The sequence below is a fragment of the Calliphora vicina genome, chromosome 5 (assembly GCF_958450345.1).
Source record: "Calliphora vicina chromosome 5, idCalVici1.1, whole genome shotgun sequence".
Taxonomy (NCBI): Eukaryota; Metazoa; Arthropoda; class Insecta; order Diptera; family Calliphoridae; genus Calliphora; species Calliphora vicina.
This window is the reverse complement of record NC_088784.1, coordinates 38,419,967-38,446,902: the sequence shown is the minus strand read 5'-3', so window position 1 is coordinate 38,446,902 and position 26,936 is coordinate 38,419,967. Positions and strand designations below refer to the sequence as shown.

Sequence of the window (26,936 nt, the reverse complement as noted above, 5' to 3'; positions counted from 1 at the left end):
CCATCTGTCAAAAATAAATACGACATAAATGAAGTAAACAAGGCAACAACAATCACTTTGGCTGCAAAAATTTCTTGTGTGACTAAATGACTGACTGTCTGAGAAAAACATTTAATTATATTGAGGTTTTAAAACGGAAATAGTTTTGATTGCTTGCCATAAGTTGTTGTCTTTTAGACAAGCATCTGTACCGAAAATAACAAATGTCGAAAATTAATTTGCTACCAATATGCAGTTTCAGATAATATGAACATCAATCAATAGTTTAATTTTTGACAAATTTAAATAAAATAGCTTGAAGTTTAAAACACAACAATTAGATCTTTAACTTGGTTTGTTATTCGAACAAAAATTATTCGAATAATCGAAAAATAAACATCTTTTTATTCGAATAATCGAATAGTTGGATAAATTTATTTTTAAGTTAAATAAGTTTATATAAACAACAATTTGGACAAGACTATCTTCAAGTCATTTTACTCAATTTTAAACATATATTTTTTTCTGGTTAAGGTATTTATAGACGGCAATACTGAGTATTAACACTTTTCAAATTTAAAATATTATTGAAATATTTCGGTATGTCAAGAAATCGTTTCGAAAAATACATTTCTAGTTTACACGATAGTATTACAAATATTTTATTTGTTTGTTGATTAATATTTTTCTGCTAACTTTATTATTATTTTATATTATCTTTACATATTTGTTTGCCTTATTTGTTTTTATAAATACATACCCGATACATATGAAAATAAAAAGTTTTTGAATAGTTTTAAACAAATTTTCAATACCGACCGTAAATCAAAAAAATCATTTGTATTTTTTGAAAATATAATACAAATTTTGTTTAGACGATGAAATTGTATTATAATACTTGACTTTTTGACAAATATTAATACTCAGTATTGCCGTCTATAAATACCTTTAATATCATTATGTATTTTCCCAACTAACAATGACTTTCTCAAGCGTCAACTTAGTCATTTACTATATATGTATTTACTTACATTTAGTTATGACAATTTGCAAAATATTAAAGAAAATGCTTAATTTAATGGCAATAAAGTTCATTGTAATTTACACTAATTGTATATGGAACGTATTGTGTCTTATGTTATTCATGTTTGTGTTAATTTGGTCAAAATATATTATTAGTCAGCTTGCCATACATGTTGTGGCATTGTTTTCAAAATTTACTTTGCTGTTCAGTCATCCAGTCTGCCAGCCAGCCAGCCGGCATGCCATGGCACTCAGTCAATTCACATGTGGCAGGTCAACAAATATGAATGAATAGTATACGAACATACATACAAGTACATATCCATACATACTTGAATAACTTTGGGATTGTTTGCAAAATTGAAATACACACGTTTTTTATATACTCTGAAATAATTGAATAAGGAAATTTTGGACAATTATTAATAACAATATTTACACTGATGGGCAAAAGTCACCGCCATTTCCCTTTAGAATGTTTAACCTTCGCTTTACCAAAGGTTTTATGTACAAGGTTTACCAATACCCACCCGGGTGACACTACACTTCTATAAATATATGCGACGAACGAAATTTTAAAAAATTTAAAAAATCTTATAAAAAGTTTAAAATGGTTCTATTAAATTCTATTGAACTCTAGAATTTGTTCAGTGAGTACAAATTTCATTTAAATCGAAACAAAATTAAAAAAAATATTAAACCAATAAAATCGATGTGGTCACCCGGGTGGATATTGGTAAAGCGAAGGTTAAAGGACTATCACGTTATAAATATAATTGAAACACAAAATTTAATTTTTTCAACAAAAACAATAATTCATTTTAATTATACTTCAGTTAAAACAAGTTAACCTAATTTACAAAAACGTAGCGTGGTGGTCCTTTATACATCCTAAAGGGGAAAAGGCGGTGAATTTTGTCCACCAGTGTATACCCTACACCACCATAGTGGGGAAATGTATGTATCTACACAAATTTCGCTACAAATAAGTTTTATATAGATGAAATTCGTGTCACCAAATTTTGTTAAGATCGGTCCATAATTAGTCATAGCTCCCATATAAGACCCGCTTCCAAAAATCACTTAAACGTGCATAAATCTCTTAAGAATTTTTGTCTACACAAAATTCATCATAAATAACTTTCATATAGACACAAATCACACGACCTAATTTCATGATGATCGGTCCATAATTGGTCATAGCTCGAATATAAATTAATGATTTAAAAAAAAGAAGATTTTTGCTCATTTACTTAGTGTAGGGTATTATATCGATTAAACTTGATACTATATTTTTTATTTAATGAATTAATTAATTAAAAAATTTGAGCAACATTTTGAATTCGATGATTTTTCACGTCTAGGCGGATTGAGATTTTGCTAAAAAAAATTTTACGTTTTAATTTGTAGTTTAATAAATATCTATGAAGTAATATTTTTAGAAAAAAATTTTGAAAATTATTACAAATGAGATTTGCGAAAAAAAAACGTCAAGGTAAAACACGAAAATTTATACTAAAATATCTTTTAGAGAAAACTTACTGAACTAAATAGGATTTTTTTATAATCCTATTTGCTTTATAATGAAATTCAATAAAACATATCTGTCCGTATTTGTAAATGTAACGAGCTCTACAAAACTTTGCATGTATTCTAATATGGTGATTACAAATTTAATTTTCTTAACTCTTTGCGGTTTGGTGGTTACTTTACTAACATTTTCTATAGTCTTTAAAACATAGTTTATTGGCATCTGTTTTCATTTTGCTAAACAATTATATTATATTTTGAAGTCATCGTTTATGATTTTTTTGAAAAACTTTGCTGGCAGGGTGCTCTGGTTAGATAAATATATTAATTTGAAAATATTGTAAAAATTCGTTTTTTTAACAGACTTTCACTCATTCAATAAAAAAAACAGCACAGCGTGTTTATTGTTCATCGAATTACTTTGATATTTCGGTTGTTTGGTCAGAAAATTTATTCAAACATTTTCGATTTCAAAAAAATATATACGAAACAAAAATTTTTATCATAGTTATTTTTAATGCCAACCGCCACGGTGGTTAGTAAACTAACCACTTCACTCCACAAGAAACCTTGGTATTTGGTGTTTTTTTTATGTTTTGATAAATTTTTCTTATTTTTTATAATAAACTAACCTTTATTAAAGTAAAAATGCAATTGTTTTGATTTTAAACTTATACACAAAAAAGCGTGGTTGAAAGAGTTAAAGCTTATGTCGGACCAGTAGTTTATTGGAATATATAGATTTATTAATTATTTTCTTTCAATCGACGGCACTTTGCTGGATTTGAACCGAATTATCAGGGTTTATGGGACCAGGATATGTTAGGAGAATATAGTTGAAGTGTTCAAATTCACGTCAACTTCCGCTAGGGTTAACTTAGCATGTTGCTCTATTCAAATGATTCAGATAAAACACACATTTCGACGTATAACAAACGATGTGTTAATTTACATTAACATTAGCTTATATACATATTTAAATACATATGTATGGGGATATACGTTTTATGTAGTTTTATGTACATTTGTATGTATTTATATTAGAATATTTGGTTTCATATGATTTCCGTTTTCGCACAAATATTTGTTTCTTTATTTACTTTCATTTATTTTTAGCAAAATGTATTTATTATTATGCTAAAATAATAATGAGAAAATAAAAGCACATTGTGTGTTTAGCTTATTCAGTGCGTGTTTATATTAGAGTTGTAATATTTCAATACTTTTGAATACTCACAACCAGTATTCAATGTTCAATAATTTAATCGGATATTAAACTTATTAATTTTTTCTTGTTAATGCTACTACGAATTTTCCAAAGTGACGATGATTTTCCTAAACTTCAACCGATATTGCTGGGTAGTTATGATAATTTGATAAAACGTCCGTGAGAACTGCCAAGTCCACCACGTCAGTATTGAGTTAGGTGTCTGAGATGCAACCAACACAGTATTTTTGCAATGTCTTGTTTTGATCACCTCACCAAACCTGTTCTAAGAGAATATTATCTATAACTTTTAAAAGTAGTTGTTGGAGGAAGAAAGCGAGCGTAAGTTCAGCGATACGGATAATAAAGGAAAAGACCTGTAATTTCATCCATAAAATGAACTTTTAGTTGACGACGAAATTTTAAATGATGAAACGGATCAAGTACAATGTATTCAAGTCACATCGGTCTCTGAGAGACAACTTACCTCTGAATATTTTTACATCACTAGTTAGTATGTTGGTGTCGTTTGGTAATTATCATGTTATTTCACGATATTTTAGCACATTCAAATTTTTTTATTGTTTATAAATAAATGTTTTCCTTTATAAATTGCAGAAATACATTTTTCTTCATATATATGTATATTAGTCCGACTCATAGAAAAATGTGATTTTTTAAAAAATAGTCCTGCTCAAGAGCGGTTATCAAATATATGAAATCACTTCTTGCATCTAATGTATATATATCAGTTTTATAAAGGAATAAAATCTAAAATAACTGTAGATGTTTGCCCTCAGTCGAGAGCATTAATTTAACATAAGGTCCTGAATTTAATAGGATGGTAGATTGTCTCAACAAAGTCTTGCTTAAGAGTGAATTCGTATTAGTATACACTCAGAGAAAAAATATAATTGGACATGGTTACTGTAACCATTTAAATAGTGTTACAAGATTTTTACCTATTTATAGTTACAGTAACCATTTACATGATTGTGGTAACCATAATATGGTTAATTTTCGATTCACATTATTGTATCAACCATATTTATGATGAATAATTTTATCATAATATGTTGTTCTCAGATTATGATAAGCCTTAAGCCGAGAGCAACATATGTAATATGATAAGTCCTTCATCATATGAATGGTTGTCACAAACATATATTTGTTTACTGTAACCATATATATGGTTGATACAATAATGTGAATCGTAAATTAACCATATTATGGTTACCACAATCATATAAATGGTTACTGTAACTATAATATAGGTAAAAAACTTGTAACAATATTAAAATGGTTACAGTAACCATGCCCAACTATATTTTTTCTCTGCGTGTACTTCATGTGGCACCGTATAATTTAAACCACTTGCTGTTCACATCAATATCATCCAATTTATGTTATCATGTGTCGATATTGAATTACAATAGGCTTGACAAGGCTCATTTTCAAATAAGTATGATCCATTGATACCTCCAGTTCAAAATCCCCACCAAACAGTGACACGTTGTAGATGAGTTTGTTTTTCGGTAAGTCACATGTGGGTTTTCTGAACTCCAAATGAGGTAATTTTGACGATTAACAGCACTCTCAGGCAGTGCTTAGACATTGACATTTTGATGATATGTTTGATGCAAGCCTCTACCAGTGATTTATTCTTTTCCTTGTTCCTTGTTGCTTTTGAAGGGGAAAGTTCGTATGTTCAGTATTAATGAAATTCTCAATGCACCTGTTTCTGCTATCCTCCTCTAAATAGAGGGCTTTTTCAGTTTTCTAATAGCGAAAGAGAGCCTCGGCTTTGAAGTTGACGATCTACAAACGTAGCGATTGAATTGAATCAAATTACAATTTGGTTTCTTTCTTTTTTATACCTGTCGGAGAAGGATTAAACGAGCCGAATCGCTAATCTACTGTCTAAACATTTCTGAGCACTAAATTCAGATTTTGGCAATATTTAAAATATTTAAATAATTTAATAGCAATCTCTGTAAACTTAAAAAAGCGGGATTATTAACAGATGGAGTATCTCTTGAACGCTATAAAAGAAAATCATTTTAGCACCGGATTATTACTTGCGATGAAAACCCGGCCAATCAGCCGAATCGACACCCAATCAAATCTGACCAGGCCATCATAGGAAACCATTATCGAACGTAACTGATTCGTTTGAAGCGAACCGAACAGAGTATACGGTATAGGTATGATTCGAGCTTGACTTCAAAATATGAGCAGTTCTTTTGGCTCGGAATCAATATGTTGCCGAAAATATAGGAAAACGCTAAAGGCTTAAGATTGAGCATGAATAAATAAAAAAAAATAAAGCTACCCAGCGGGAAAAAGATGCAGTAATGAGGCCTTCTTAAATGCCTTATTTTTCAGACACATTTTACACGGCGTGTTATTGCGAGCCAAGGCCTTGCATACTCGCTGCTGTTAGAGGGCTGAGAGAAGGTCTACTGAAGAAGGTATATTAGAAGGTCTTTTGTTACAGGCCTGTAAGGAGACTTGCCGCGTAATCCCTCACAGAATGCCTACATATTAACATCTATTAAAAACCCCGAAAATTAATGCATAATTGAAGGTCTGCTGAAGCAAGAAAATATTCTAAATGAATTCAACATAAAACCTAAAGAATGGACTTTAAAATATTACGTGTGTAGTTTTATATATGGGGCATTTCATGTCAAGTGAGCCAACTTTTGAAATTTGCACCAAGATTAGTTCTATTGGATAGTAATTCAGACACAATTTTTCAACAAGATCGGTCGAGAACTCCCTGAGTTAGAGGGGGTCAAAATTTGGTTTTTTCTTATCCATGTAACTTATTACCTATTGTTCTTAGCAAAATGTGTCCCTAACAGTTTAGATAGCTATTTCTTCAATCTTTCGAAAAAAAAAATATTTTTTACTTTTTTTGCAAATTTCATCACTATCGAAAGACATCGATTTCAAAAGTTGATTCACTTGACATGAAATTAAATGTCCCATATATAAAAAAACTACTTTTCGCGAACTTCACAACATCACATGTTTTAAAAGTCTAATTTTTTTTAGAAAATTTTGTTCATTCTTCTGGTTTCATGTAACGATTTATAATAAAGAGAGCGAAATACAATTATTATAGAGAGACAAGATATAGGAATAATGGCAAAAGCCAGCATGTTTGATTTTGCAATGCAGTTTTGAATGTGTGTGAAGGTTTTTAGATGGAGAAGCAAAGCCCTTCTAGAACGTCTTCTGAGAGCAGGCAGAGTGGAATGTGTATCGCATCTTTTAGAATGTGTAAATAGGTCTTTTGGAAGGCCTACAAAGTGAAGACCTAGAATTTTCTTCCCGCTGGGTAACAATGGCCAACTCTTTGAATAAATTTATATTGTACAAATGTTTCAAAATAAAAGCTAAAAATGTATAATTTATTAATTCATAGTTGACATTATTTTGACATACAACTTCCGCAATAATTCCTTCCTTTAAAACTCTGCTCCATGTCAAGCTAAGCTACCAATAACCATATTTAAAGTGTTTGTACCTCAATAATAATAGTACAATTTGTATACATATCTTTCGATTATAGTGTTCAAACATTCATTCGTCCATTTGTTCATTTAGTCAGCCGGTCAGTTGATTCGTTTGGTCATTCATTAAACCATTCCATTGATAAATTAACATTTTATTCGTGTTCTCTATTGGGAAATTCTATGCATTGAATTTTAATGAATTCTGATGGATTTTCAACTTACAAATTACCAATGATTTATTTGTTGTAATATTTATAGTATCTAAGGAGTGAGATCGAAAAATTCTTAACATACATATATGTTTATAAAAAAGAAACCACTAAACTTACAGCTTTAATTTTTTTTTTATTTGATTGAAATTATTATTACAATTTACAAAAAAAATTATTTTTATAGTTTTAATCACTAGTGATGAAATTTTGAACCTTTTTCGGAAACCCTTCCATTAACGTTTTTATAGTGCTTTCTGTCACTTTGCTCGAACATGTAGTCCATCTCCGTTTAAAATCTACCACACTTTTGGACACCTTTTTTGTACTCTTCAATTCTCTTTTAACAAGAGCCCAATATCTCTCCACTGGCCTTAGCTCCGGGCAGTTTGGAGGATTTGCCTCTCTTGGTACAAATACCACATTATTGTTCTTGTACCACTCAAGGGCTTGTTTGCCATAGTGACAGGATGCCAAGTCAGGCCAAAAATAAGTGGACACATTATGAAGTCTTATGAATGGAAGCAGCCTTTTTTGTAAACATTCCTTGATGTAAATTTCGGTATTTATAGAGCCCGTTGTAACAAATGAGTGGCTTCTTTTGCCGCAACTGCATATTGCTTGCCATACCAAGAACTTTCTGGGAAATTTTGTCTGCTTTTGGGTCCTAAACTTTTCTTCAACATTCCCTCGAGCATCAGCAACATAAAATTTTTGACCTGGAAGTTGCGAAAAATCTGCCAGAACATACGTTTCGTCATCCATTATGCAGCAAGAATATTTTTTTATAAAACTTGACTTCAATTTCCGTGCTCTGTTTTTGGCCTCTAAATTTTTAGTAGCGTTCCTGTCAGGAACTTTTTGAGCCTTGTATGTTTTTAAACCTGCATTAGCTTTAACTTTTCGTACCAAATAGTCCGAGCACTGAGCTAACCGGGCTGCTTTCCTACCGGATGTGTTGGGAGCTCTTTTGAAAATGCGTTCTATTTTTTTGGCTTTAGAAACATCATGTGGACCATTCCTTCTACCTGAACCAGGTTTTCTATCAACTGACAAGTTCTCCCGGTACTGTTTAATAACATTGGAAACAGTTTGACGGCAGACCTTTGTATGCTTGGCCAACTTTTTGTAAGACCAAGTTGGGTTTTGTTGAAAATATTTAATAATTTCAGTACGCACTTTTTTCTGGTCACTCATTTTAATCAGATTAACAAAAAAATTAATATAATTGACATTACACATAATAACTGACATGTTTTTCAAAGGTAACTTGATCAAAAAAAAATTCAAATAATACTTGGGTTAAAAAATGTAATGAAAAACGTGTGTTAAGAATTTTTCGATCTCACTCCTTAGTATCAAAGTAACTGTTTATTATTATTATTGTATGTTTTTAGTTTTGTTGTTCAGTTATTGTATGACTATTTAGTAATAACAATGATAGTTGTTATTATTGGATTTCTTTTTTAATGTTTGGTTTTAAATGCAAATTGACCCAATTTACAATTTCGCATAAATATTATTGTTATTACATAAATTTTGTAAAGGATTCAACTGTATGTGTGTACAATGTGTAGATTAGCGCTATAAATGATTCAAACAGGATTATGTTCAATTAATCCTTTACAAGCACATTCGCACACATAAAAGAACAAAGCTACCAACAAGTTTTCTCTACACACATTTAGAATACTAAATACAAAATATTGAGTTTATTTTTGTATGTGCTACAATAAAAACGAAATCCACCTTTTTTATTTAGAATTGTAATTAGTTTGTTGGCTGGTAATTGCGGGTTTTTTTTTGTACAAAAAGTAATAAAATCAAATTAAATCATAATAAAAACAGAAAAAAATTGTAAAAGGGAATTTTAATTAATATTTTCTAAAAATGGTTTTAGTATTATTTGATATAAATCTGAAAACTTTTGGACATTGATATTTACATGTAGAATTTCATTCATATTATGGTTAGGAGCTTTTCATTGTCGGTTGCTATTAGGGCTATTCACAGTTTGTTTTATTTTCAAGATATTTACGTTATATAGTGGTTGACAATCACTTAAATGTAACATGGTTAGTTTTATATTGTTGCGTTTTGCCTTTTAAATACGTGGTTTATTTCCTTTAAATACGCTGGATACTTTTGATTGCAAATAAAAAACAGTTTAGTAGTTTAAAATTGTATCAACTCTTTATTTATATAAAATGTACAACAACAACAGTTTATATAGTCACTCAGAGTTTTTATACACTTTTATAAATTCGTTTAAAATACCATAGGGCTCAAACGAAAGGAGCTGGTAGGCTGAAATTTTCAACAAATACTCTCTGTTTGTTTGGTGTTGAAAATGGGTAATATCGGTCCGTGATTTCACCTAGCCCAAATACAAATGGGTGCCCCGATAGACCAGTCGATAGTGTGCTGAACTATTAATCTGAGGGTTGCGGGTTTGATTCCCGCCAGAGACTCTGGGTGTAACTGCAGACAAGCAAAACGCTTCGCTGTTTGTGTTTGTTTAAAAAAAAAAAAAAAATTTCCCCCCGGAATACTATTTGAGCATTCATAAATATGTTGATTATGTGGCAAATATGTTGATAATTTTGCACCAATTATTTCCAAATATCGGGTTTGAATCATCAGGCGAACAATTTTTCTGGTTGGATCAAAAATGAAAATAGTCAATTTCATTTTTGATAAACAAAGAATATTTTCGAAAATATTTCACCACTTAAATCCGTCTCATCATTATATATTCATTGTAGGAAGTGGATCTAATGTAGGAGCTATGGCCAATTGTGGTCCGGTGGTATAATATTTGCATACGTACAATTGATCCGCGGTAAATTTTACTTTGATATCGATATTTATAAGAGATTTTAATTTTAGTTTTTGTTATTTCTCAGGAAAAAACCAATTTTGCAAATGTTCAACATAATCGTGAAATTACTATTTTGTATTTATAATTTTCTATATTTCTTTATTGCTTCTCTGTAAGTTCTGTAAGTGGCACCAATTAAATTGGAAGCTGAGACAATAAATTAAACTAAGTATGTACTTGAAAATCAGCAATAATTTTTTTCTTGTTATACCTCCTAATAAGGTGCATAAAGTTTTAAGAAAAGTTCACAGTTCGCAAAGGTGACAGTGACAAAAACAACATACTAAACACTTATATGTAATTGAAAATCACTTAAAACAGTACCTACAATAGACAAATTTACATATAAGCAGTATAAAATTTGAATGTTTAAGTACATATTATTTAACATACATATATGAATATAAAGTAAGACATAAAATTGTTCATACAAAATGATTACAGGTGAGGTCAGACAACACTATTTGTCCACTTAATAACCTCTTTGCCAACCCATATTATCAGTATTCTTTAAATATCCTGACTAAAGTAAACTTTAATATCATAATCATTTAACTGTATCAGATTTGCAGCCTACATCAAACACACAAATACTCTGAAGAACGTTTTCGGGTTAAAGTGTTCTGTGATAAGATGTTATTTTTAAGCTAAATAAATTTGACATTTGAATACCAAATAAATAAATATATAACATCACAGTAATATATCAATAAAACCCAAATTTAAGTTTCATACATCTATTTAAAAGAAAAAAAATATGTTTAAATTAAAGCATGATTCACAAATGCACTGTGGGGCAGAATCAAAATTTTTTGGAGATATATCTGGCATTTCTAAATGGCTCATCCGATCCGATTTGACCCACCATAGCGCCGCCCCTGGATCATTTCTAATAACTTAAACTCGAATACTCCTTGGCTGTCCCACTTTGAAATGTCAGCAAAAATTGATAATAGAAATTCGCTATAAAACGATATCCATTGGTAAAATACTTATAAATATAAAATGGAAATACTAAAGTATTAAAAATCAGACAAATTTTGAATTATTAAAATATGTTTTAGTGATAAAACTGTCATTAAACACAATTTTTGACTTCAAATGGTTCGAGAATTTTTACTAATATATTCATTTGTTTCTGTTAAACATATTGGCCCATAATCATAGTCAAAAATAAAGTACATTTTAAGAGAATTAAACTCGACTTTATTTAAGAGTGGACTTTAGGTCTATCATAGACAAGTTAAAGTATACTTCTGACGCTGAAGTCGACTCTAAATATAAAACTAGCTGAAGTTGTTTTTAACTTGTTTAACAACAGCATCAGCTGTTCTTCGCCGAGAAAAAAGTTCGTCACAAAGTAAAAAATATTTAAGTTACAAGATATTGGTAGAGATTTTGCAATTATTGAACAGTTACCAATAAAATTAGTACCAAAATATCGTAATTATGATATTAATCTTATCTTTTCCACTTTTCCACAACAAACAACTTTCTTTCTTTAGTTGTCCCGGTTACTTTTATTGTTTACGTTTTTGTGATTTTTTTTTAATTTTGTATGTCAGCTGTTCAGCGTTGCCACTTGTCTGTTTTTTGTTGTATATTGTATGAAAACATTTTCTACATTTGCGGTGGCACCCAGTTAAAGTCGGTTCAATTTAAAACATAATTTAATTTAGACTATGGTTGCAAATTTATAAAAAGCAGGTTTTAATTTTAAAGTTGATTTTAAAAAGAACCGACTTTAGTGTTTGACTATGATTATGGGCCATTGAATTTATTTCCAGTGGCACAAATTTCATTATATCAATAAATTTAGATTTGGCAGGACATTGGACATGCCACTTTTTATACTCCAAAGTATTCAACTTTTCCGAATTTCGGTGCTCAAAAGGCAAACAAATTAAACATCGTTAACCCATTTTAAATTGATACCAAAAAAATCATAAAATTTCATACATAACTCAATTCCAAAAGTTTACATTTTAAAAATAGTTTTAAACGAAATTTTTAAAAAAAAATTTTCCCTCTATGTTTGTACATCTCGGATATTTTTGAGAAAAATTAGCAATGTTTAGGATCGAGTAAAATTTTAATGCGACATTCGATTTTAACAGATGTTAAGTAATTTAAATTTGATTGTTAAAACTAATCTATGTCTTCGACTAAATCGTGGCTATTAACAAAATAATATATTTTTAAATGTTTATGTACATAAAGAGTGATATTGAAAAATCTTAACATACCTAAATGTCAATAAAAAATAAACCATTAAAAATACAGTTTTGATTTGTTTTGAAAATATTATCTTTATAGTTCTAATCAGTAGTGATGAATTCCGGAAACCCTTCCATTAAGGTTTTTATAATGATTTATGTCACTTTGTTCGAACAGGTAGTCCATTTCGGTTTAAAATCTACCACACTTTTGGACACCTTTTTGTGCTCTTCAATAGTCTTTTAACAAGAGCCAAATATCTCTACACTGGCATTAGTTCAAGGCAGTTTGGAGGATTTGCCTGTTTTGGTACAAATACCACATTATTATTCTTGTACAACTCAAGACCTTGTTTACCATATTGACAGGATGCCAAAGCGGGCAAAAAATAAGTGGACACATTAAGAAGTCTCTTTTGTAAACAATCCTTGATGTAAATTTCGATATTTATAGCAACTGCATATTGCTTGCCATACTGAGAACTTTTTGGAACAATTTTCTGCTTTTGGTTTCTAAACTTTTCTACAACATTCCCTCGAGAATCAGCAACATAAAAATATTGACCCGGAAGCTGCAAACGTACGTACGTTTCGTCATCCATTATGCAGCAGATACATATATTTTTTTTTTTATAAAAGTTGACTTTAATTTCCGTGATCTGTCCTCTAAATTTATAGCAGAGTTCCTGTCAGGAACTTTTCGAGCCTGCATTGGCTTTAACTTTTCGTACCGAATAATGGATTTAAAAACATCCCATCTACCTGATCCAGGTTTTCTATCAAGGGACAAGTTCTCCCGATACTGTTTAATAACATGGGTTTGAAGGCAGACCTTTGATTTTTTGGCCCATTTTTTGAAGGACCAAGTTGAGTTTTGTTGAAAATATTCAGTAATTTTAGTACGTACTTTTTTCTCGTCCCTCATTTTAATCAGATTAACAACAAATGAACATGACTGACATATTTTTTTTGTAGGTAACTTGATTAAAAAGAAAATAATACTTGGGTTAAAAGTTTTAAGAAAAAACGAGTTTTAAGGTTTTTTTAATCTAACTCGTATTAGCAAATGAAAACCAAACACGAATGTCCAAATTTCAAATAAAATACGTTATCTGACTTTGCTCACATTTTCAGCATTTTATGTTTAGATGACAAAGAATAGTTTTAGAGCATCGGAAATTGTGTAGGTGCAAAATAAGAACCACTTTAGGTGCACATATGAACTGCAGAATCTCAGACCTGGAGAAATCATTTTTAGCCAATATATTTAGACAATAATTTATAGTATCATCATAAGTTCCGAAAATGCATTAAAATTTGAGAATATTTTACTTTCGTGTGAAGCATTTCTGGTTAAACTATTTAAAATAAAACTGTTATTGAAAATTTCTACTCATAATGCTGTTATCCATGATAATATCCTTGATGACGGTGGCGGTAACTGTAGTGGTAGTGGTAATAGTAATTGTGTTGGTGTTGTTGGTTTCAAGAGATGTTGTAAATGTGTGTAAATGAAACTGGCGCTAATAAGTTTTGTATGTGTATTAAACACTTAAGCTTATTGCAATCGTAGCATCGTATTAAAATTGTTTAACACAAACACATATTCGCACACACACGCACACACACACACATGGATATAAATAGTAGACAAACACTTGTGCAATTATAATACAAACACAAATATGAACATTAAAATTTAACCGAAATCAACATAATTTCATTTGTGCAGGAATATTTTGGCTGAGACACACGCACAAGAGCATATTGCACTGTGGGTGTTTGTTTTGGTATTTTTGTATAAGAAAATCATTAAAATTTTGAAAACATAAGTTTCCACTTTATGCCAATTTCAATTATGTCACTTACGTACACAATTGCACATTTACACAAACTCGTACAAACTCATACCGCCACCCACAAATATACATTTAATGTGGCACCAACACTCACACATCCATAAGTATAAACCAAATGTGTGACTAAAACAATTTAGTTTATGAAATGTATGAATACTATTTGCATTTCTATATGTTGCACGAATGAAACTTATTGGGGTTTGTGTATGTTTATAGATGTATGTAGATGTGTGTGAAAACATATATTTCTGAATATACTCATATACATAAATATAGCTCAAGTACTTTGAGAATATAGTTGCCAAGCATTTAAGTTTGTCTTAGTTTTTCAATTCATAGATCAATTTATTGGAGTTCGAATTCGTATGACGTCAGAGTCCCGGACTAAGCAAAGACATATTTACGGTGTATTAACCAAATATGGACACATCGAAAGTGTCAATACAAAAGTACGACATGAAGTTTCACTAACTTTCAACATGCACTTATTTACGAATAACAGCTGCCTTTACAATAATTTAAGGCAATATAAAAATGGCTTACAATTACTCGAAACAGCAGGAGAGTGGAACCTTTCGTCGTATCCCACAGACTCACATCTGGAAGCGATCTTGATGTAAATCTACTACTTTTCGGTTCCAAAATGCTTCGGCTCATCTATTAGAGTCGGTTAAATTGTTCCGTGCGAGATATTTGTGCAAAATTTTGAAACATTCTAATCCTGTGACATACGAAAAGACGACAATGTGTTATTTTTAACCTTTAACTTTCGAGGGGAAATTGTGGACATAGTTAATGACGTGGTGGTAAATTTTACCGCTCTTAATTTTACTAAAAAAATTTAATAAAAAATATTTTTTTATAATTATTTGCTTTTTAAAAATAAGCTACCACATTTTTAATTACAATAAATAAAGAAAACAGGAAATATTTTTATTTGTTTAAACAAAATAGGTACTTTACTTCACAAACCGAAATTGCTGCTAATCAAATAATTCGGTTGCACACATAGAATTTTTCGTTTCTAGCTACAGAAAATCTGTGGACAAAGAAGAATTTCGGTGTAAGCAACCAAACTTTTGTTACCACTTTTAAAATTTTTTAGCCACAACTGTAAAATTCTGTCACTAAGGCCGAATCATTCAATTGGCAACAAATTCGGTTGCTACTACGAATCTGTCTTCTCTGTGTATGAAAATATTACGTTAATGTTGATGTGGGGTAAATTTTTTCTACTAAATACTTACTCTAACGCTGAAGTGGTTGTAAAATATTTTCAAAGACAAAATTACCTAAATGCTGACGACAGGTAATTTTACACCAGGATGTCCGTAGCTCCGCTCGTGAAATGTCTAGCTCTGCTATAACACAACTGAGTAACAACGATCTCGATATGAGAATATACTAAGGAATTTAATTGATAGAGCGCAATGAAATGTAAAGAGAGGGTAAAATTTACCACCACCTCAACAGTTAAACGTTTAACAAATTTGATAAATATTAATAAAAATACATTTTTGTGACCGGTGTGTACAAATGGTATCAATTAACCCTTTCTAGGAACTTTAATATAAAATGTTAGATCTAGAACCGGTCATTACGGAACAAGGCACTGGACATTTTCCTTAACGCTGATCAACACATGAAACCAACATCGTTGACTACTAGCTACATATTCTGTTAGATGTCAAATAATATTTTTGACTTTAGAGTAATATGGGATAAATATGTCAAAATGAAAAGTATATTATTTTTGGTGTACTCACGGTTCAATACAGTACAAAAATGTATCTTAATAAATCAATTTCATCTGTATTATAATTTTTTGGAAATAAATCTGGCATTTCCAAACGACTGATCCCATCGGAATAAAATTTGACATGGGCGTAGCCAATTAGTATTCCAGTTTAAGTATTTAAAATGGATCCTACAAAAGCTCCATGAAGGCGCATTGGGCGCTCAAAGTAGGGTACCTTCAACATGCAAAATTTTTAAACACATGGTATTTTTTTCCCATCCAATTTCAAAGATTTTTTTGGACATGCCTATGCTATTTATCTCTTATAAGTTCAAGTTATAAGCATTTCAAAATTGTAATCTAAACTTTAGCCATACATTGGCTGCTTTTTTAAAAATATAAGGCTTACTTTTGGACCAAATGGACTCAGTTTTTTTTGTTAGTTAGACAACTAAATTTCCAATAATACACAAAAGATTTCCAATATGTCGCCCCTACGCCCTTGGGAATTTGACCTATTTTTTATAAAAAAATAAATTTTTGGCCAGATGTTCTAATATTCCAAAGCTGGGATCAGAAAACGGAGAGCAGCTTTGGAAACCTTGATATGTTTCCTATTTATCCCCAAAGTATTTTCCCAGCCCTGAAGGAAATGTGGACCCTATAGGCAAAATTGTGAAATATACCATTTTTGGGATTTTCGCTCCAATTTTTAGGAATTGCGGCATTCCTTTGACCTTCTGACAAGTTTTTTTTACACTTTGTTATGTAGAATGACAAATTATAAAACACGTTGAAAATTTCAATGGGATTTGTTAATAAATAAAGATTTTATTACATATTACAAATTTATTAAGTTTCTAAAACTAAAATTTGTATTAAAATGTTAATAGGATTGTAAATATTATGAACAATTAGATCCACATTAATTCCGAACTAAATTTTTTTATTTAGATAAGTTAACTTTTGGTCTTACAACAAAAATTCCAAGTCAATATCTCAATTAGAATGAAAAATATGCCACGCCGATCACCATATACCAAGATCGGCTATGGTGTTCGGCTGCTTCACACACCACAAATATTTTTTCATGCTAAATTCTACATGAACCTCTCACTCTAGAGCTATGTCCAATCATTAACGTTCCACAGAAAACATTATTTCCTTGAACTGTCTATATTTTCCCATAGCTTCACTTGTGCTGATCTCATATCCCCATCCCATAATGTAATCATATTTTGAGTTTTCTAAGTGACATTTCCAGTATTCTATACATTGCTTCGGTAACTGTAGATCTTTGTGTTCCAGTTACACTTGTCTAATCATGTCATCTTTATAGATCACCATACAATGGAGCGAGCGTACAAACAAATTAATTCGGCAATTTATCCATAGAGTAAATCCTTAAAATTTCACATTTTTGAAAAATTTCCCCATAAGTTTACTTGAAAAATGGCTACTCTAGAGGTGTGCTAATTTAAAAATGAACTAACAAATTCCTCCATCCAACATCTTACACACACTAGATACATACATAAAATTAAATGTCTTTAAATTTTGAGATAAAATACTTGTATGAATGAAATAAGAATTATTCTTCAAATATTTTTCTGATAGATGTGTGTGGTTGTATTTAAGCTATGCAGTTCTAAAGTTACAAAATTATAATTTTTTTAGAAAATTACTGAGACGTGTTTTTGCCGAACATACGAGGATGGTTGATTGTCTCTAATTTAAATGTATGCATTCCTAGAGGGTCTGATAATAAATTTAAAAAAAAAATCTGAAAAATAGAAAAGTCAAACATATTCATTAACGGAGAACTAGTTCCAAGGGCTGCAGGAAAAGTATTTTTACTTTCGTATGTAAGTGTATGTATAAATTTCATTTTGACAGTTGGCACAAAGTACCTGTCAAAATTTCTTAAATCACAAATGCATTTTATCTAATGGTCTTTTGACATTTATGTCTGTATGTTAGTAAATGTTATAATACATTTACACGCACATCCCCTTTGCACGCTCAAACACATTCATCCAATCAAAGCATGTAAATTTCATAGTAAATTTGTTATACATCTTTATATTTAAGGACTAAAGTCCTTAAACATTTCTACCTTAAGATGTGTTGTATTATTTGAGTTTGTTTTTGTTCCAATTTCACATAGAAACAAGCAAGGATATTTAAAAAGATGCATGTTTGTGTGAGTATGTAGTTTTCCTCTTCATTTGCCAGTTAGATAATAAATTTATGATTTCATAGGTAAATCGTAGGTTGTATGTAAGTGTCCTTATGTCAGTATGTTGATGTCATAAGAGTATTATTTTAATAGGGCTACTTACATAGGTGTTTGTGTGGGTGTGTGTGTGTGGGATTAAAAGGGAGTCCCTTGATTACGATACATATTTTGAATATAACTTGGAGCGAGATATTAAATCTATAAGTTAATCAGATTTTGAATGCGACATTTGTGAATTTTTTAAAGAATCTTCATCCAATATTTTTTACATATTACACTGTAAATGTTTTTGTTTATAATTTTTTAATTTCTTATAGAGCCCCCTTAATATATACGAAAGTTATACATTTCTTTTTTTGCTGTGCATAATATTTCTATGACAAATTGATTGGAGATTTCATGTCATATCAAATGCTACCATTTCTACAATTCATTTTCATTTATACTTAATAATAAAAAAAAATAACTACATCTATATAAATATATAGAAACATACATCTAAATACTCATGTCATATATTTATTCATTCACATAGTTACACTCTATTCAATCTGTGTTTGAATTGTATTAAATTATCTATATTTAAAAAAAAAACTAAATTAAAAAATAAAAAAAAACCATATGCCCACAGATTCTTTTTTAACACTTTTCATAGTGTAAACTGAATAATACCCATTTTGTACATAGTATTTCCCAATTGTATTGATATACGAAATTTGTATTTTAATTAAAATTATTGATAAAATAAAATAAAAACTCGTAAATAAATGTTGCACATTGTTATTTTTTTCAGTTGTTTCTGTGTTTTTTTGTTGTTGTTGTTGCTGTTAAATAGTAAAAATATTATTGATTACTTATTATTTATTTTTGGTTCAGAGTTTAATTAAACACTTTATTGTTGCCATACATTCATACACATAGACACACTTTATTATTGGTTAATTCTTTACAATTATTTTAAGGCAGCAGCACTTTTAGTAAAATTGTTGCCGAGTCAAATGTCCGTACAAATTGTATTGTATTTATAGGATAATTATTTTAATGTGATGTTGGTTTTAATACAGATAATCTATTATTAAATAAATAAAATAGGTTTACTCTACAAAACCCATATGGTGGAGTGAAAAAGACTTATTAAAAAATTAATTGAAAACTTATTATGGTTTTACACGTTTTAATTTAATTTTAATTTACATATAAGTGGATATGTAGTTTCTTGTAGTTTTCATTTATATGATAATACTCAGCTTTATTTGTACGTTCAAATACATTTCACTTTTAGGGTTATGATTCAGGTGTGCATTAAGAACAAAAATTTGCTGAACTAATAACTAAAAATACTAAAAATTATTAAAAACTAGTTGACCCGCCCGTCTTCTCCCGGTATCATTTACTAATGTTAGTTCTTCAAGTTTCACCAACCCACATACTGCCTGTTCTTATTTATTTGCAAATTCAATATCTAAATTTTTACTGCATACTTTAGGGGCCTTTTTTATTACAGTTGACTGGAATCAAAAAAAAAATCCGAGTATTACCCAGAATTTTTGAATTTATTTCTTTACAAACATCTCCTAAAAATTTTGAATCGAATAAAAAAAATCAACCAAATCGCTCCAGCCGCTATCACGTGATGCCATTACATACATGGACTATTTCATTTTTATATATATATATATATATATATATATATATATATATATATATATATATATATATATATATATATATATATATGTAGATAGATATAAAATATATAAAACACTTAAATTAGCAACCCTAAACAAACTGACAAGAAATGTATTTTTAAGAAATACCATTAAAATTTGTGTCCTCATTTGGAACTTATTTGAATTGAAAACAATTTTTCTAATTTTTTGAAATTTCACTTAAAAATAATTTTGAAAATGTAAAATTTTAGAGATGCATGCATTTTTTTTGGTAATAAGTTATAATGAGTTATTGATAAAAGAAAATATTTATATTTAAACATCTGTGGAATTTTTGTTTAACATTAGCGGTATTCACAATGTATAGTACTTGGTCTGGTAATATAGTAAAAGAGCACAATATCAAAAAACTAAAAATAAAATGCATTAGAAATTTAAATGTTTGTCAATAAATAGCTTTTCTGCTTTTTTACTAGGCCAAGTACTCTACATTACGAATACCGCTATTTTATTTTTAAAATTATTTTGAAAATACTGCTGCTTTGATTTTGCTTAAATTGTATAGCTTTGGTTTGTTAGCTTGAAAGTTTATTGGAAAACTATTCTTATACAATCGATAATAAATCCGTATATTTTTTTTAAATTAATAAACCTTTCAATACATGCCTGCGATCATGAATAAAGTGAGAACCAAACGAATGTGAATTTTTGAGGATTTTATTATGCAATGCAATGATCAAAATTAAATATCTTTAAATTTCGAAGTATCGGGTTAAATACTAATATATCTTATTATATTATATATATATTAGTATTTAAATGAGCCGCTACATTGACATTTGAAGATACTTTTGCTCATTTGCAGAACCTTAGTATCAATATCAGAGAATATTAGTCTAACACCCACTTCAAAGTATACCTATCGACTCAGAATCACTTTCTTAGTCGATTAAACGATGTCCGTCCTTCTGGCTGGCTGTTCATGCAAAGTTTGTGTGCAAAGTAAAGGTCGTAATTTTGAAGATATTTCGATAAAATTTGGTACATATAATTATTCCGGCTCATCGAAGACGCATATTAAAACTAGCTGAAATCGGTCCATTCTTTCACCTAGCCAGCCCCATATAAAAGTCCTCCCGAAATTGGACTTTATCCGTCATAAATGTTTGTTGTATCTACACAAATATCTAACTTTATGATGATGGGCCCATAATTGCTTCCATATAAGGCCTGCTTCCGAAAATCATTTTAACGGGCATAAATCTCTTAAAAATGTTGGTATACAATTCAACAAAAATACTGTCATACAGACATAAATAACACGACCTAATTTCATGGCGATCGGTCCATAATTAGTCAATGCTCTCTTCCAAAAATCATTTACAAAAATAAATTTTTGAAATTTTAAAGGAAAAGTTATTTTGCGTCTCTTTTACTTGTTGTATTATATAATCGGGCTTGACCGACCATACTTTCTTACTTGTTTATATTCTTTTTCTTCATTTGTTTCGATTAATGAAAATGTTGAGCAAATCGGTAATCTTAACCAATTATGTAGTATATAGTACATAATTTGTTAAAATTCTAGTTGGAAATAGTTGAAATATGTAGTTATGTCATTTAAGATTCGTCATAGCCGAATATAGTACTCTAACCTGTTTTTTAAACAGTTGTGAGTACCAGAGCTGTAAATGAATCACTCATTTTTGAATTAATTCGCGAATGATTCACACAAAAAAATGAATTGAATGAAATTTGAGTCAACTCAAATGAATTTGGTAAAAATGAATTGCAATTCGTTTCTAATTCAAATGAATTGAATTGATTTTGAATTAATTCAAATGAATTTGGTAAAAATGAATTGCAATTCGTTTCCAATTCAAATGAATTGAATTGATTTTGAATTAATTCAATTCATTTACAATTCATTTGAATTGAATTTATTTTGAATTAATTCAAATGAATTAGAAAAAAATTAGCAATTCATTTCCAACTCCGACGCGAAATTCGCAGCATATTTAGCAGATTCTTCAAAGTCATCAAGTATGCAGTATAATTAATCGATGGTTAAAAAGTCTTTCCTTAAATATAATGCGCCGTTACCATCGTCAGCTGGCGTTGAAAGATTATTTTCGTACGCCTCTATTCTAAACATCCCTAAACTTGGATCTCTTTCAGATGATAATTTTGAAAAGCTATTATTGTTTAAGGTGAATGAATGATGCATTCTAATTAAATCTAATTAGCCTTATTTATGAAACTCAATTGTGTTTTGAACTACATACATTGTTATTTTTCCTGATTTTTGATTATTTTTGGAAGATAGTTTTATTTTTTTGAAATAAATATAATATAAATATTAGCAAAAAGTTTGTCGTTGAGTGGTCGTGGGTCACAAAATTTCAAAAATTGTTAATTGCTTCTTGAATATTAAATATGTTTTGTCGTTCAGCGTATTTCAAAATAAAAATCAGTTCTTCTTGAAGAAATAAACTCCAAACGCCATGTTTTCATTGATCAGGCGCGTATACAGGACAAGGCTTTTCAATTTTTGTACTGGATATTTTCATTTTGGTAGGAGAAATCTTTCATTCCCCCTAGAGATCTGCTCTTGAATTTGATTGATTGCAACTCATTTTTGAGTCATTCATTTGAATTGCTAATTATTTTTTCTAATTCATTTGAATTAATTCAAAATCAATTCAATTCAAATGAATTGTAAATGAATTGCAACACATTTTTACAAATTCATTTGAATTAGAAATGAATTGAAATTCATTTCTGCTTAATTCGTTTGAATTGATTCAAATTTCATTCAATTCATTTTTTCAATTCAATGAATTAATTCAAAATTTAGCTAATTCATAATGAATTAAAATCAAAAAAGAATGATTCATTTACAGCTCTGGTGAGTACAAGTACAGAGTACAACACGAAAAAAATAACCATATACGAACACCACTACGCACAGTGCGGCCAAATGCACCTTTGTCCGGCCAAAAGTCGAAAAAACAAGTTTTTAGTTGGGGGTTTTTTGTCACTGGGTTGGTTAAAGAAATGCTCTAGGAGATAAAAAATTATCATAGTAAGGTCCTTTGCCTCAAATGCCCTTCATAATTTCAGTTTGAATGAGGCCTTCACACGAATGGCACACTACCGTAGGAAAGATCGACTAGTAGGAGTTTCCGTTAAACACGTGTCAAAGTTTTTGTAATCAAGCAAATCAAACGAAACAAAATGGATTCTACAGCTGACGGTAAGTATAATACGTAAAATAAAAATCGTAATGTAAATTGTAAGGACTCTTTTTTTATTTTTAATTTGTTAAACAAAATTGATGTGATTGAGTGAAATTTTTTTCCAGTTTTTTCCTGCTCTCTAAGCTACTGGAGGTGATAAGTCAAAGTATTATTTAACAAATAAAATAAAATTCAGCTGCACGTATTTGCAAGTTGCCCTACGTTCGGCAATAATTTTTTTTTTGATAACTGCCTTGCAAAAGTACTTACTAGAGGGTTTACGGCTTGTAAGGTGTTACGCTTTAATGTACATGAAATAACATAAAATACAACACCACATTTATATATATAAATAAACAGTAAACTCTCGAAAACATGAACTAAGGTAGAGCTACACAAATACTTCTGCATGTATTGTTGAATGCACTCTAACATCGCCATATTGTATTTCACCATTGTAAATTTGTTAATTTTAAATAAATTTTCAATTATATACCCTAATAATATCAAAACAAAAACTTTTAATCAATTAGCAAATTCATTTAATTTTTTTCGTATGAAATGATGCCATATAAGGTCGGCCATTTTGAATTTGCTAATTCTGATAACGGATTAGTAACCAGCGACCTCAAAAACCCCCATATACAATAGTTTATGGCCCAAAGTGTAAATCAAAATTCCGAACTGTTTGCAAGATACGAGCCTGAGAAAATTATCACTTTTTTGTAAAAATTACACCGATCAGCTATTTTGTTGTTTCTCATTTAATAATTCTTAAAAAATACCATTGAAATTCATGTTGTTAATAACAGATCATGTTCGCTCACTGTTGGGTGTGAGTGCCGACCATTGAATTAATCTCTATTTTGAGCAATATGGGTTTCTGCGGAAAATTGTGCAGTAACATTGATTTCAAAAAAAGTATTACATTTGTCAAATGCTTTAATATTTTAGAAATTCACAAAATAGAATAATTTATGGCTTCAAAATATAAAATATCATAAGTGCTTTGTTTTGTTATCTTTTAGATAATTATAATTTTGAAAATTATAACAAAACCTTAATAGCCTATTTGTTAATTCTTATAGCTTAATTTAAAAAAAAAAATATATATAAAACCAAAATGTATGTCATGCAACTAATAATAAAAACCAACTACAAAACTTCTGTTAAGCTAATGTATCTTTTGAAGTGGCTGCCAAAAAATGTTTCATTCTTTTGTTAATCTGCCTCTTTATTTTAAAGTATTGTTATCTTACCAAATTCTCCATAAACGTTCAAATACCAAAAAAAAAACATTAAAATACATACAGGGATATTTAATGTATATATGCAAGTGTTTGTATGTGTATGTGTGGGTAATCGGGATAAGTAAATATGAAAATGTAAAATACATTTAAATGCATAATCTGTAACGAAACCAAACAAAACGAAACAGATGAAGAACAGTGTTTTTGTAATGGGGTTTGTGTGGTTGGAATAATGCCTTCCTTAACTTTAGAAATCATGTCATAGATTTAGGTATTAAAACTACAACAGCTACAACAAAAAGGAAATACATTATAGATTGGCCGCAAACTACTTGCAACACACACTTAAATATGAAAGCGAATAAAATGAAAAAAAAATCGCTGGCAACAGATTCTAGTAGATATAAAAATGAAAATGGTTATTTTGTTGTCCGTCCTAGTACATGGATAATTTGGCATACACAAACAGCAACGACTACAGCAAAACCTAAACAACATGAGGGTGTTGCTAAGAGTTTTCCGTAAAAACATTTAAACTATTGTTTGTTTAGAAGTTGTTGTTGTTTTTTTTCATTTTGAAACAACAGTTTCGTCCCCCCGATATTTAAAAAAAAACATGGCCAGCAACAATGCCATAAATATGCATTAGTCTTTTCATTTTGCTGTAGCTGCCCGCCTGCCTCCCAGCTACCACTACTACCTCAGATACTTGTTCATTTTGGCTTAATGCCCATATTCAAATGTTCTTCACAAAATGCTAATAACCTAAAATGTTTGATATTTTATTAAAATAACCCAAAAAGTAAAGACGAAAACCCACTAATATTGTAAACTTTTGCTACTTCTTTTCTACTTGCAGTACAATTACTTGATGGAGTTTGATTATCTACCAAAATCAGACATCGAAACAGGCGCACTAAGAACAGAGGAACAATTTAAGGAGGCCATACGAAATCTTCAGGTAAGCAACAATGTTTTTAATGCAAATAAGAAACATACAGTAAAACTTGATTATAATGAACTCGATTCAAACGAAGTAATTTTAAAGGCTCGACATTTTGTTGGTTATTTTCATACAATAAACATCTAAATACATTTTCTTATTATACCCTAGACCACCATAGTGGGGAGAGTATATTGTGTTAAATATTGTCCCAACACCCACCTTAAAGTATACTAATCTGATCAGGATCACTTTCTGAGTCGATTAAGCGATGTCCGTCCGTCCGTCTGTCCGTCCATGTAAACCTTGTAATCAAACTACAGGTCGAAAGCCTATTGAATTTGGTCAGAATCGGTCCATTATATCTCATAGCCCCCATACGATTGCTCTATCTGAAAAGATGGACCAATCATCAAATTTTGTGATGATTGGTCCACAATTCCGATGATTGGTAACCACTTGCGAAAATCACTTTAACCGGCATATATCTCTTAAAAATGTTGGTATTCCAATAAAATTCAATACAAATAGTTTATATACATATATACAAACGGCCGGTTCATAATTAGCCATAGCTCCCATATAATGGCCACTTCCGAAAATCCATTTAATGAGTAGATTTCTTAAAAATGTTGTTATTCAAATAAAATTCAACACAAATAGGTTTCATGTATACAGAAGTCATGCCAGCTAATTTTATGGCGATTGGTCCATAATTAGATTAATGTAGGGTATCGTATGGTCTGGCTTGACCGACTATACTTTCTTAAAAACTCTGGGATGCACTTAAAAAGTACTGACAAACCAAAACTCTATATTGGGCAAATTCTTTATTATAGTTTAGTTATATGTTGGAATTTATTAGTTTTATTTTTTGCAGTTCATTATAACCGAGTTTTACTGTATTTAAATTCTCTCATACTCATTTCGTCGTCCAAAGAAAAAAAGAAATACAAATTGTATGTAAAGTATTATTTTATGCGGTTTTAATCTTTTGCAGAGTTTTGGCAATATTCCAGTGACCGGCGAAATGGATAGTGAAACGAAAAAACTTATTAAGCGACCACGCTGTGGTGTCGGCGATAATAATCATTCGTTATCATTTTCACCCGACAACCTACATCATGGTCGTATGAAACGATACGTACTACAGGGGCCCAAATGGGACAAAACTGATTTAACATGGAGGTAAGTTGATGTATTAATTCTATAAAATATTAGTTACGATTATAAAGAAAGAAATAATGTAGCCTATTAACTTAAAATATTTCTCAATTATTAGAATTAAAAGTTTTTGAAATTCAATATTCTTTTAGAGGCTTTTCTTTCAGAGATATCCACAACAGGTTATTAACCTGTTTAATAGGGAGGCAACAAGTGAAACATGCGATGTGGCATTGAATATCGATAATTTTCAGTATTGAAAGAC

The 26,936-nt window shown here is 29.9% G+C and overlaps 1 protein-coding gene across 1 annotated transcript in view; it reads left to right on the top strand.

The window, feature by feature from the left end:
- The window catches only part of Mmp2 (Matrix metalloproteinase 2), a 759,503-nt gene that overhangs the window by 110,683 nt on the left and 621,884 nt on the right, over positions 1-26,936 (top strand). The window contains exons 2-3 of the mRNA XM_065512268.1: positions 25,424-25,525; positions 26,508-26,695. Of these exons, the coding sequence (XP_065368340.1) occupies positions 25,424-25,525; positions 26,508-26,695 (290 nt within the window). The remainder of the gene's footprint in view (positions 1-25,423; positions 25,526-26,507; positions 26,696-26,936) is intronic.